Source organism: Aythya fuligula, chromosome 3 (genome assembly GCF_009819795.1).
Source record: "Aythya fuligula isolate bAytFul2 chromosome 3, bAytFul2.pri, whole genome shotgun sequence".
In the NCBI taxonomy this organism is placed as follows: Eukaryota; Metazoa; Chordata; class Aves; order Anseriformes; family Anatidae; genus Aythya; species Aythya fuligula.
This window is the reverse complement of record NC_045561.1, coordinates 73,949,946-73,963,533: the sequence shown is the minus strand read 5'-3', so window position 1 is coordinate 73,963,533 and position 13,588 is coordinate 73,949,946. Positions and strand designations below refer to the sequence as shown.

The window sequence follows — 13,588 nt, the reverse complement described above, 5'->3', positions numbered from 1 at the left end:
ATCATTACAAATGTATCATTCTCACTAGATTACCTTAGACGTTATAGTTATCAATAGTGTCAGGGAAATGATGGGGAAAGACAATCATGCAAGAGAGAAATAAGCCTTTACTGGACCACATTAAAAAAAATAATTCTGCTTTAAGAAGTTATAGCAGGCAGTTTCCTTCCACAAAAATCATTTTTTTTTTCTGTCAAAATAACAAAATTTGAAAATGTATATATTTATACAATGGAAAATATATTGTCACATGATTTTTCCTTTAAAATTGCTCTACTTCACAAAGGAAGGTCCAAATAATACATGAATATTTTGGAACTTCCTTTGGTTCCCTCTGCCTCAGTTCTTCAATTCTTTATGAATAAGTAAACGAGTGGGTTAACACCTTTCATAAGTCAGGACAATCATAGCTATCCAAAAGAGCTATCAAAACAACATATAGTCAGACAATTATCTAAGGCAATTACCATGGCTAAGACAATGAAAAGTGAAATCCACCAGACACCTGACTAATGATCAAAGAAATCATGTGATAAAGAGAAGGGACATAGATAAACAAGGGCATAGTGACAACAAACCAGAGGCAAAGTGACTTGCAAACACAAATTTCAAAAAAAATAAAATGGTCAGTCGTTCTGCTCCATCACTGACAATGGCACTACTAAGATGGCATTTCAGCTTGGGAACTTTACGTTTCCCAGCTGACCAGTTAAGTTTGCTTTAGAAAATTTACCTTGACTACCTGTAAATGAGCACTCTTTTTCTCTAAAGGGTTAAAACCTTTGCAAGGCACTGAGGGCATGGAGTTCAGTCAAGAGACTGTGGTTTTTGGGCCAGGTTGTGGGCTGAGAAAGAGCGTGGGGCTTCCTGGTATGCAGAAGTTGGGCTAGAGCCAGCTTTAAGAGTTTCCTCAGGAAGTTATGTTAAGCTTGCACTCAAGGAAAAAAAATCTCTTTGGCGTGAACTTGCGACAGAAAATTAGTACTGGTATTCCCATCTCACAGAAGAGGGACCTGAAGCAAAGAGATCCTCCATGAGAATATTGCAGTTAAGTTGTGCAGGAAGAAATAATATCTAATTCTTCTAACTCCCAGTTCAGTGCTTTATCCACTGGACCACGTTATTAAATGGAAAAGAAGACCCCTATAAAGCCTTTCAAAATGATGCATGACAGACCTTAGCACTACCATATATTAAAATGTTTAACTACAGTGCACAATATGCATTGTTTTACTTATGACTTTACAAAGCCCTATTCTGCTACCCCCACCCCCCAAAAAGTTACGCTTATCATTTCCTACCTTGTCTTATATTTTATTGCTGTTGTACACGTGCCTCGTGATTTTTATAACAGTGAATTGGGTTTATTAAACTAAGTACCTATTCTGACGTGAGTTAGAAAGCATCAAGTCATGTCACCATCTGCTTGGATGCAGATTTCATACTTACATCTACAAATAGGTACATCAGGTAGGTACATATGTACACACACACATACACTTGCATGAAGATATCAATTCTTTATATGATTTTAAATATCAGGCTTTAAATTGTTTTATCTAATTAATTCCCAAAGAACTTGTATTTTTTTTCTTTTTAAACCAAACTGCATTGTCCACATCTTTTAAAATGACCAACTTTCAGGATTTGAAAAAAAATAAAAATAACAAAAATGCCAAAAGTTACAGTTTATTAGAACTGGTTTAATATCAGCAGAAAATACAAAAATACATTTATTTCATATATGAGTGATATCTTAAAGGAATTTAACTATTAAACACACTAAGCTTCAAAGAAAACATAGCAGTAGCAAAAAAAAAAAAAAAAAAGTATTTTAGGATTACCTAGCTGTCTTTTACAACATATATTCTGACATCACTTCTACTTTTGTTTGGAACTTCTGAGGGGATTTTTTCAACTACGGTTGAAAGAAAATGATAAAACTGACTGCTTCAGCAAGTAGTACAAAGTACTGGTGAACAAAAGCTAAATTTTAAGAATGTCTAAACCTGTGCCTAATAAATGTTGTGTCAGAAGTAATTCCATCAGTAATATTGTCAGCAAAATTATGGAGTTCTGAACTATGCTTTTTTTTTTTTTTTAATATAAAAAAGTTAAAAATAATTTTTATTAGTTGCATGCACACAGAGGATGCTTAACCTTTAGTCTCAGATTATTCATTTCTCATAAGTTATGTCTGTGAAAGGAAAAAAAACATTTCTAGTTGAAGGGTAGCCAAGATGTTTCCCAATTCTAATTTATTCTACAGTAGAATAAGGTTGGTTTTGGGTGAAGGAAGGCTATTACTTAAATAAGTAACTTTTATTTTTAAAAAATTATCCTCTGCAATTTCTAGTAAATTTGTAACAGAATAACACAATTCTGAGGTTTAAAACTAGGATGACAATCTCCCCACTTTTGTGTCAACTTACTACATAAGGAATTTTAATAAAAACTAATGGCCTAAAGAAAGTGTAGCAAAAAATTAATCAAATATTACTCTTTTCTCCAGAGCATTTTTTATTTTATTCATAAGTACAAGCACACCACAACTAGAATCAAAATACAGCCCAAGGATGCCCACATTGCTATATCAACTGCTTTTCCTCTAAATTCAGTGAAGTAGTACATCACAAGTGTTATTTAAAAAAAAATAAAAAAAAAAATAAAAATGGCTCCAGCTAAAGTAAATAGTAACGGCTAGCAGGATAAGCATGTAAATATACAACCATGTATAAGCCTGAAAAGTAAAAACTATGTTGAAAAACCTACAGTGTACTTGCAAACGTATTCACTCTGTCAAGCAATGTAGTATTCGCAGCTATTATTGTAAGCTTTCAGTGAACCTACTTACCTTTAAAAGCTGTTATTTTGTAATTATGCTGGATAGCAGCAACCATGTCCTTCCAGAAATCATATTTTTTCTGACCATCATGCTGCAAGTATCAAAGGAATCTAGTCACTATATCAAATATCATCCATTTAAAGCTTTCATATCGAAAAAAATGACAGGAACACTACTAGTAAATAAAATTTTGAAAATGAAGTACAGCAGTCTTAGACAGTATGATTCAGGACTCAGAACCCAACTTGACTGTGAACTCTGGGTAATGGCAGACAGGTCATCTCCCTACTTCTAAAGGATATGAGTATGCATGGGGCTGTCAAAGGGGAAAGGAGAAAGGATTTATACTTGTAAGGACATCTAAAACCTTACAGCAAAGAGATGCCTTGGACAGGACAGCAACTTAACGAATTACCCATCCTGCTGACTTGTTGGAAAAATAAATGCCTGGAGCTGCAGGTACTGCACTTAACTAACAGGTTGACATTATCTACAGTCTGGCACTCACATCACTTTTCACCATTACAATTGGCAAAAGCCTTCACTATAACTTAGTGGCAATGGTCTTCTGCCAATAACTCCACCCCAAACATCATATAAAATACTTACGCAGAAGCCAGGCTCAGCAGCACTAAGCTACATTATGCTTTGAAGGCTGCCAAACCCTCACTCTGGCAGAGGGAGAGAGAAAAGCAATTTGCAGTGTGAGCAGTCTCTCATCATTCCTAGAAAGCTGCCTGGGCACAGAAGTGCTCCTGTTGACCTCAGCTGCCCTTCCAGTGCCTCACCAAGGGAGAGAAACAGCTTCTCAACCAGCTCAGACTGCTCTAGGACTCGAGTACTACACACCTTAGGAATGCTGAGTTAAACACAGGTGTAATTATGTAGTCAGGCACAATACAGGGCAGAGGATTACTTACTGAGCCTGTAAGAGCTGCTTAGTTACAAGGTACAGGGCAGCAGTACAGCAGGTGGCATAGTTTCGTTGAGTTTGTACACCGTGGAAAATATTTCTGTAGTGTTGTTAAAGGCTTTTCACACTTAGTTTAGCATAAGTCTTGATGCAACCGTTGACAGATTTTATGGCATCACCCTCTGTGTCCTAAACCTGTCAGCCCAGCTCTGCACCAATACCTGAATAATGACCCAAACACAGAAGGCATTTTCTAGAGATGGAAACATTTAGAAACTGAACATAAACATTTCCATCCAAAGACATGTAGTCTGCTTATAGTGAACTGCTATTTCAGGCCTAATCTTCCATGGAGGCTTCAAGAGGAACAGTCTTGCCCATAATTTCACAAGTTGCACAAACAAGGGCTTTCGTATGTGACTGACAAGCATTACAGTAGTTTGCTTATGATCCCTCAGCTTTAGGGGTTAATTACAGGAAAGTGTTGTTGCTTTTAGCTTTTCTTTTTTATAAAAAAATAATTCTTCTAGTAAACTACTGTAGAAATACATAAAAAGGAATGAAAGAAAGAAACGGTTCTGTGTGTGTCAACTTTCAGCTAGCTGCTAACCAAGGTAATTACTCAAAACTGTGTACCCTTCTGGTACTCCATCTACCAGCCCATACTAGCACCAGCCTTTGGACAGATTCAACTGTCGGGACCCCTCATACTCCATGTGGATGTATTGCCATTTGTTTATGCTTTGTTTTTTGTGTTGTTTTTGTTGCTGCATTTGTTTCTTTTAAAAATCAATGCAACAAGCTAACAGTTCCTCAGAGCACTGCTCTGAAGACAAATAGATACTAGTTTAAAAGCAGGTATGCTTCCTTCAAAACAGCTGGCATTTGAGAAGATTGAAACAATTAACAAACTAGCCCCTTGCAAATCCACAGCTACTGCACATAAGACATGCATGAAAACAGACCAATTCCCAGAAAGCAAAGAGAAAAGCGTGAACATCCCCATGCAGTCCACCATGACTTGGGCAGTGATCATCATAGGCAATTTCATTAGCTGAAGCATCAGACAAAGAAGTACTTTGTGAAGAGCTTCAATGCAAAGAAACACCACGAAGCTTCTCTCATTTGCCTGAAAATACACAGTAGCTCTGGCTGTGGACCCATCAAAAGCAGATTCAACCATAGCAGCATAGCCCGGCACACCAGAATGGGTTTTGACATAAGTTGGGTGAATTGAAACCTAAAAGTAAAATATTAAAGAAACTGAAAAAGAGGATGCTTAACCTAATTTTGGCAGCTCCATGAAGAAACAGGGCATGGGTTTAATTCTCTGGGGCTGAAGATGCCAGTGATCCAGGGTCAATGTCCCAGCTTGTATACTAGTGGTGCTTGCACGTTCAGTTACACGTGCTGTGATATGCTTTAGCACCACCTTCTCTCTCTCTCAATAAACAGCTTGTGCCAAGTCTAAACTAACTGTAACATAAAGGAATATAATACAAGATGTCACATCTGAGAGAGGATTCTAAAGCTGTGAACATTAAGGGAAGAAGATCAATCAGGCACAAAATTAAAAGTCTTATGACACACTTGTCCTCAGTGCTTGCCAGTAAGCTAGTTTTCGGTAAGTCTTCATGCAGCCCTTGGACTTAAGCAGCAGCCTGCTCAGCATGTAATTTTGGAGTACAGCCTAAAACGTTAAGTCAGGTGATACCTAAAGGGATTGCAGATACCCATCTCACAGCTGATTTCCAGTCTGCAGACAATTTTCAGTGTCTGCAATTTTTAGTGCTGCAACACTTTGGTATCTTCAGACAGACAATTATATCAGTACTTCATCATTGCTAAGATATTTACTCTACAAGAAGAGCCTTCTCCTACACTCAGCTGTCCCCAAGTTAAAATTTCAAGCCTTCTTTAACACATCTGAATTAACTGACATCAAACATCAAAGGCAGGATTTAGCATGTACTGCATATCTAAAAAGCACTGAAAAAGGTGAAAGCAATTACACTTTCTACCTTGCAGATTTAACTTATCACTTACAGGGTGATTTAAAAAAAATAAAAAAAACCCACAGTATTCCATAGGCTTATTTACATTTGTGTACACAGGTCAGTATATTTAGGGTACAAAAACAAGTTTAAGAAGGATGCAAATTAACTTTCAACTCTTTGACACTTCTTGAAAATTAGAAAACCACATTATTCACTAGATTAATTAAAGTATCATCAAGTACAACTAAAGGAGATTTAAGAACAATATTCTGATTATTACAATAAACTTAAGAGAAAAGTACTCGTATATTCTTATCCTAGTTGTTTGTGCCCTCTGGTGGAAGTACACTTATTTGGACCACACCAAGTAGGTCACAAGTAACTTGGGAAACAACTTTAATACAGTGAAAGTCTGGCATGAAAAAGTATTTCTTGAAATTGTTTCATGAAAAACATCTTGAAATCCTTAATTCCAAATAAGAAAAAAAAAGCTAAAGATGTTAAATTTGTTGAGTATATTACTTGCATGCATTATTGAATGCACACAACAAGTTATGCAGAGAAAGGAATACTTAATTTCAAACGGTCCAGTTCTTACCTGATCTAAACTGTCCACAACCCTTGCACACAGGAGGGCTCCTGGTAGGTCAAAGTAATTATCATACAAATAGTATTTACCTGAAAAACAAACAAAAACACAATCATCACTACTTTTTAAATCCATACTGTATAGTTTAATCACAAATAAAAACACATTTAAATAACATTTACTTGGCTTTCACTAGTAATAAGTATCATCTACATCCCAACTTAAGGATATATGTTAGCTTTCATTTACAGGATCAGAATTAAGAACCATATTCCTACTTCTGATTCTCACAATTGGCAGCTGACAGGTATTAACTTACACCAGGCAGTGAGATTTTTTAAAATAAATTAAGGTTCTAAAAGTTACCGTGGAAGAGATGGAGAAGAACGATGAGCCTTAAAAGTCAAGGCAGTAACACTCAACACTTCCAAAATACCAATTTCCCCAGCATTAGAAACACAAAGTTCATTAAGTTGTTTCAGAATCATTTGGACAGGTCTTACACAGCCTTGTCCTTTGCACACACATGCTAAAGACAGCACCTTAACCCAATGGGAAGCATGCCCACATTATTCCGCAACAGCCCAAAACAGAACTAAAAATCAGGCACGTGCAGATGTTCCTTCCAGACTGAGGTCATGTTCAACAACACTTTTCCTTGAGTAAAATGACTTAACAGGCAATTTTTATTTTTTTGGGGTATTCATGACCTCATCTGAGCTGTCTCTTAAGTACACAAGAAGTCAGCAAAACACAGATTGATAGTCACAAGAGAGATGAATTGCACTTCTCAATAAAAAAGAAAGGCTTCTTCTGGTCATAAAACAGATGTACCTCTCTTCTACCTCATTGCAAAAGATTACTTGTAGTTTAGAATAAGGATAACAGACAACTTTGTGACAGCAAAGCACTTCTATTACACAGAATAATGCAACTCAACTGAGCATTTTGTCTTTAGGTGCATTACTTGCAATTGGTAAGATCAAAGTAAATTGGAGAGAAAGCACAGGGTGGCTAGCAAAAATGAAAGCCTAATCACAATGCCTTCACAATGCGGCTCCACCTTAAAGCCAAGAAACCTTCACCACAGGAGGAGTGGTTGTGTTTCCATATCTGCTCTGTTCATTGCACTTTCACCTAGGCCTCCAGTAATACGATGGCAATGAGTCAACAATTAAGAAAAACTTAAGATTTGCCAAACATATCCTAAATGAGGTTGAGACTATCAATCTAACTACTTCATCAAGAAACAATGTGTCCAACTCTGCAATCAAAACATGCCTGTATTGTCAACTCATTTGTTATTCATTTTATCACTGGCAACCTAAATTAAGTTCAACTACATTTACGTATAAGAAGTTAAAAATATAAAAACAACCCTTGTGAAAAACACTCACCTATTCCAGGCATTCTCAGCTCAAGTATTTTTAAATACTTTTAGTACAAACTAACACTACGAAACATTGAAAGGGCCAGAGCAATTTCAAAGACCAGGACATTCTAAGGTATAGCTACCTGAGCGGGAAAGCATTCCCCTTACTGCACTAAAATGCTTCCATTCCCTTCTTCCATAAATCTCCAGGATCTCCTCAGATGTCATGCTCCTAGTGCCATGGCTTGCCCTATTTGATGCATTAGTGGGAGAAAAAAAAAAAAAAAAAGGTTAAAAATATTCAGAGTACTTCTAGAGCACAAAAATGAATCACAGCTGAATACTGAGGTGTATGTGACTTGATCTTCACTTAGAAGTAACTTGATTTACCAATTAGAAGTTTCCTAGGACCTAAGCTTTTATTATATACATTACAATCCTCAATAAAAGCCCTACTTCACAAAGGTCTGGTTGGCTGAGGGCATGGCTGCTGTGCCTCACCTCCTAACACAATCACTCTGTGTTGCTCGAATGTTCTCAATTGTGTGAGGACATTATTCTTGAACTATCAATATACACTGCACAATAAAACACAGAGCAGAAAGCCTATACACTATTCTGAAGCCTAGTAACATTCACAGAATGCAGGGCAGGGCTATGAAAAAATGCTAGTTTGAGCCCTGAAAGCAGCTATGTTATACAGATGTATGCACGAGCCTTTTCAGGAATTAAAAATCAATAAGCTTGATCGTGAAACTGTGGCCTGAAAGAATATACAGATCCCAGTTTCAAAGGAAATGCCCACAATGACAGGATAAGTAGTCTTGTACCACTCCACCCTTTAATGTCATATGTCCTCTGCTCTTGAATTCTACATGCAGTCCTTTGAAATTCATGGTTCTACTACATGAATTTCTGAATACAAAGCACAGACTCGTGGTTATTTTTTCTCCTATTTTATAGGACCATACAATGGTTTGGGTCAGAAAGGACCTTCAAAGATCACCTAATTCCACCGTCCCCCATGGAGGAGGACACCTTCAACAATTTCAGTGAAGTCTGTTTTTCCCTAGCATCTTCAAGTTTCTTCTACCAAATGCTATCAAAAAAGTATGGCCTATTTTTAGTATTAAACTACATAGATTTTCATTTTGGATAAAAATACGGGAGGAAGAAGACTGGGTTTGACATACTCCAGATATATTTACTTTTCAAATTTATGATTTAAAATAGCAGTCTTATGTTCAAAAAAAAAAAACAACAAAAAAAAAAAAAACAACAAAAAAAAAAACACAAAAGGAGAGAAGAACTAAAGATGTATTGAAGTGATGACTCAAGGGAGAAATTGGCTTTTAGAGGAAAAAAAGAATTTTGGAAGCAAATGTGTCAGTTTGTGTTTAATTTATCTAAGGCTATTTAAGTCATATGTCACAAATTTGCACGAAATTTGAATGTATATAATACAAAGATAATAGTGCTGTCATTAACGTTAGTCATTAGCACCAACTGAGTCAGGTTACTCAGAATTCAAGAAAAACCTTTACCTGGATCTTAGCAGAATTGGACAGAGTATTGGTAGCCACTGAAAAAGTGAGTTTAGTTTCAAAATCAAAATGCGCTCAGTCTTAAATGTTTATTAAAAATGACATAATTTCTAGCAGCTAGCATTTTCCTAATATATACATGTTAAGTATGTAACATCAAGAGAAACTGATCATCACGTTACCCAAGAGTATTTAAATTTTTAAATAAGTGAATGTATGCTGAAATCAATATTTTAAATGTTTAACAAAACTGAGAGATGGCTTTCAAGAAGAGGATACAATGTTGGTGTTTGTTTATCAATAACATGTATAGTCAGTATTACCTCAAAACCGTTCCATCTTCTGCAAGTTTCAGGAAGTTTCCATCTTCAAGGTCCAAAACCAAGCCTTTACAACTAAAATTAAATGCATTTTAAGGAAGAAATAAGCAATTAATGTTTTCAGAGGAATGTCTATATCACAATAGCGAAACACAGTTACAGAAGCTATACAACAATGGTACTTAAAAGCGGCAAAAATCACAACCCTTCAAATACTTACACGTTTAAACAATGATCTATATATGCAAATACATATCATTACAGTGAAGGCTGGATTTCACTTACATAGCAAATTCCTACTAAATAAATCCAGTTCCATTGTTCCATGACTTTAGCGTGACCGTTCATATAGATACAGCTGGAGGGTTAAGGTTCAAACATATACAACTAAGAACTGTGACATTCAAGTCACTTCTCCTTTTGAAGATATGTATCTATATCTCTATGTATATATACACATATATTTATATGTATATATATTTATATTCTTTTTGGTTGCAATTCCTCTGCTTACTATTACCAGGTAGGTAACACTAATATTAAGTGAGAGAGGGGTAGATGGGCAACTGAATATCTAAGGAGCACGTGAAGCAGAGGCATTGCCATGCCAGCCAGCACTCACCACAGGTAAAGGGTACACACTGCAGGAGATCTGTACCACAAGAATTTCTAACTCTCCTAGTACCTTACAGAAAAAATGTATTTATGTTAGCTTAGATTGTTTGGAAGATGAGATCAAGTGTAGTGATGAATAAAAGAAGAAAAAAAAAAAAAAAGAGTGGAAAAGTAATATTGTCTTCATTCTGTGTTATAAGGCACCCAAAGATATGCCACGAACAGACCAAGCAGATTACACCTGCGTAAGTAGCACCAACACAGGTCCACACTAACAAATCCCCAGCTCCAGTAAGGGACTAAGGCTGGAATACCTAGATCTTCATGCTTCAGAGGCCTCAAAATATGAGAAACACAGATACCCTCCTTATCACTTGAAAACTGAAATTAGACCTGTTTGGAATCTGTCCAATAATATACCGAACTGTAAAAACAATTTAAAAACACCTGTTCTTCTCCTAAGGGGAAAAATAAACAAACAAACATGAGATAGCCTAGCCTTCAAGTCCCCACACCTCTGCTGTAGATAACAATCTACAGGAGGTGAAATACTGGAGATAAATGTTCCTACTCAGAGGTCACTGAACTAAGACCAGGAAAGTTTATTTTAATCTTTAATATTACAGCTTCATGCCTACAGTGCCACTCCTACAGTGTTTCTTCCCAGCATGTCACTTTCCCTCATTTTCTCAAAGACTGTTGGGACTATTCTGTTTTACACAAACAAAAACAACATCCATCAAGAGAAAAAGGAGATATGAATAAGTTTTGATGGTTACTGGATTTACCAGTTGAATTGGAGGCAGAAGTCAAAGGGGGTATACAAAATACGTCAGTCTGACCACAAAGCTTGTGTGGAGACAGCTAGAAGAACAAAGCAAACTTAAATACTCAGTTGTCTCTTCAAACTACATTAGAAGTATCTCATGGGAAACAGTTGCTCCAACAAGTATTTAAAACAGTAATTTTGGAATTACCTATTGGGCTTGATAATCATAACAACGGTCAAATAAGAGAAGCTGTTTCCAAACCTTTTAAAAGTTATAGCATAAAGGAAGTTATGAACACAGATTGTTATGTTCAACATACTTACCAGAAGTCTAAGCTTTCTGGAGTTAGAGTGAGCAAGCCTTTGTCGTAACCCTTCTCCGTTACCAGATACTGGGCAAAACTATCATATATTAGCTATAAATGTAAAAAAAAAGGCATTAATTATTTTTATTGAGACCAAAGATACTGTTCCCTAGAAAGCTGAAAAATCTAAGTTTCAGTGCCTCCTAAGCAACAGCAAATCTGGGACCTAGGGGCCCTGCCCCATTGTCTCCTCATAGCAGTGCCCAAGGTTACTTCTGGCTGGCAGGCAAACAGCTCAAGATGCTCACGCAGTTTTGGTGCAATATTTTTTTTTTTTTTTTAGCATAGCTAAGTGTGAGGTGTTCCTACCTTACCTCCCCAGTGCTTCAAGACTGTTGGGAAACCAAGAGAGTAAGTACCTAAGGCTAGTCACTACTTACCCCTCCCCAATCTTTTTTATTTTTAAAATGTCACCATTCATGACTCAACAAGTGGCTTCTGAACCTATAAACAACTTAAGATATTGGGCATTTTAAACATGCCTGTTGGAACATATTTTGAAGGCAACAGCAAGTACAAAGTAAATTATTCATAAGTTTGGAAAGAACACTGTTAAAGCCTGTACAACTTTCAGCCATTTAATACAACTCAATTACAAAAGCTACTATTGGAATGACTATGAATAATGCCAGAGAAAGACCAATACAAGGGCTGGCACAGAAAGACTAAGACCTAATTGCATTTTCAGCCGTGCCTTCCAGCATTAAGTTTTTGTTTCTCTTAGATAAGGAAGTATGCAGCGTGCATGCGTCAGGCAGCGTCTCTGTGTTGTGAGAAGATGAAGACTGAACTAAAATGAATGGGTGCTTTCTGTCAGCAAAGATACCTCTCCATGGGAGGTCAAACTACCCTAGGAAGCAAAGCAGTTTCTCAAACCAAGATGCACCAAACCCCAACTATTTAGGAAACGGGGCACCTCATCCGCATTTGCTTTTCTATCATGCTCTGAGGGATCTTGCCACTAACATGTTTAGTCCTGTGCTGGGCAAGAAAAGGGAGGCATATGAAAGGGGCTTGGGCAGAAGGACACCACAAGCACCCATGAGCCAGGACAGCTGGGTGGCAAAGTCAACAGAGATGCCAACGGAGGAGGAGGCCTCAGTGGAGGAACCCTCCACGACCAGACGGGGCCTGCTCCGTGTGAGCTAACTGCGCCCAGGCAGGGATGCTGAGCATCCCCAGGCTCGCCCTTCTGTTGCAGGCACGAGAAAGTTTGCCAAGGTCGCCTGTCCGAAGTGCCGAGCGCCGCCACCTCTGCCTGCAGCATCTCCGCACTGAGCCGAGGGGCTCCGGCTTCATGTCAGCACCGCGGCGGGCAGGAGGGCTCTCAAGAGGCACCGCTTCCAAGCCACAAGGCATGGCTGTGCCCTCCTCGCTCGGGCACAGGCCTGCGGAGGAGGCGGCCAGCCAGCCAGCCCGGCGCTTCGCTGCCTGTTCTCCCTCCAGCTCTCCCCGGGGGCACCTCCAGCGGCACCGCGGGGCTGCCCCTGCCCGCAGCGGGGCTCCCCCGGCCCCGCGCCCCGCCGCTCGCCCTTTCGCTCGGGCTCCCAGGTCGGGCCGAGCCGCGCCGAGCCGAGCCGCACTCACCCGCTCGCTCTGCGGGAGGTGGTAGCGGCAGAGCGTGTGGTCCAGGTCGAAGCCCACCACCTCGCAGTCGGCCAGGGAGAAGTGCTGCTGCATCGCCGAGCCGCCACCGCCGCCACCACGGGAGGAGGAGGAGGAGGAGGAGGAGGAAGAAGAAAGGGCACGGGCGGCGCTTCCTGCGGCGTGGGGCGGTGCGATCGCAGCACCCCCGCCCCGTCCCCCCCCCGGCTCGGCTCAGCCCGGCTCGGTTCAGCCCAGCCCGGCTCGGCTCGGCTTGGCCCGGCCACCTTCACCTGTATAGGGTCTGGCCTCGGGGCGGTAGGGTCCCCCCGTCAATCCCCGGCAGCAGGGACGGGTGCGGAAAGGCGGAGGCGGGGCGCTTGTCCCGGAGGCGTGTTTGGGCGCCCGGGTTTTAAAAATGCGTTTCCCGCCGAGGCTGTGAGGGTTGGGAATAAACCTGGGGGCTCCTGCTGGGGGTGGTGGTAGCTACAGCTGGTCAGGAGTGCCAGCGCAAGTCTTTTAGAGGGGGCTCTGTTGAGCAGCAGGGTGCTTCAGCAGGAGTTAGGGCGCGCTGGTCTGCGGCCAGGCAGCGCCGGGCCCTAAGGGCACTGCTAGAAGGCAAACAGGCAAACTGCTCCTTCACCGGCATCCCCTCAGTATAACAGAATCACACAG

At 39.6% G+C, this 13,588-nt stretch overlaps 1 protein-coding gene across 1 annotated transcript in view; it reads right to left on the bottom strand.

Annotated features, from left to right (window-relative positions):
• Positions 1–13,026, bottom strand: part of NT5DC1 (5'-nucleotidase domain containing 1) — a 148,780-nt gene extending 135,754 nt beyond the window's left edge. Inside the window, exons 1-6 of the mRNA XM_032184212.1 lie at positions 12,917–13,026; positions 11,289–11,380; positions 9,584–9,655; positions 7,860–7,966; positions 6,354–6,433; positions 2,855–2,936 (exon numbers count right to left, since the gene is read on the bottom strand). Coding sequence (XP_032040103.1) covers positions 2,855–2,936; positions 6,354–6,433; positions 7,860–7,966; positions 9,584–9,655; positions 11,289–11,380; positions 12,917–13,009 — 526 coding nt within the window. The 5' untranslated portion in view covers positions 13,010–13,026. The remainder of the gene's footprint in view (positions 1–2,854; positions 2,937–6,353; positions 6,434–7,859; positions 7,967–9,583; positions 9,656–11,288; positions 11,381–12,916) is intronic.
• Positions 13,027–13,588: the final 562 nt, after the last annotated feature.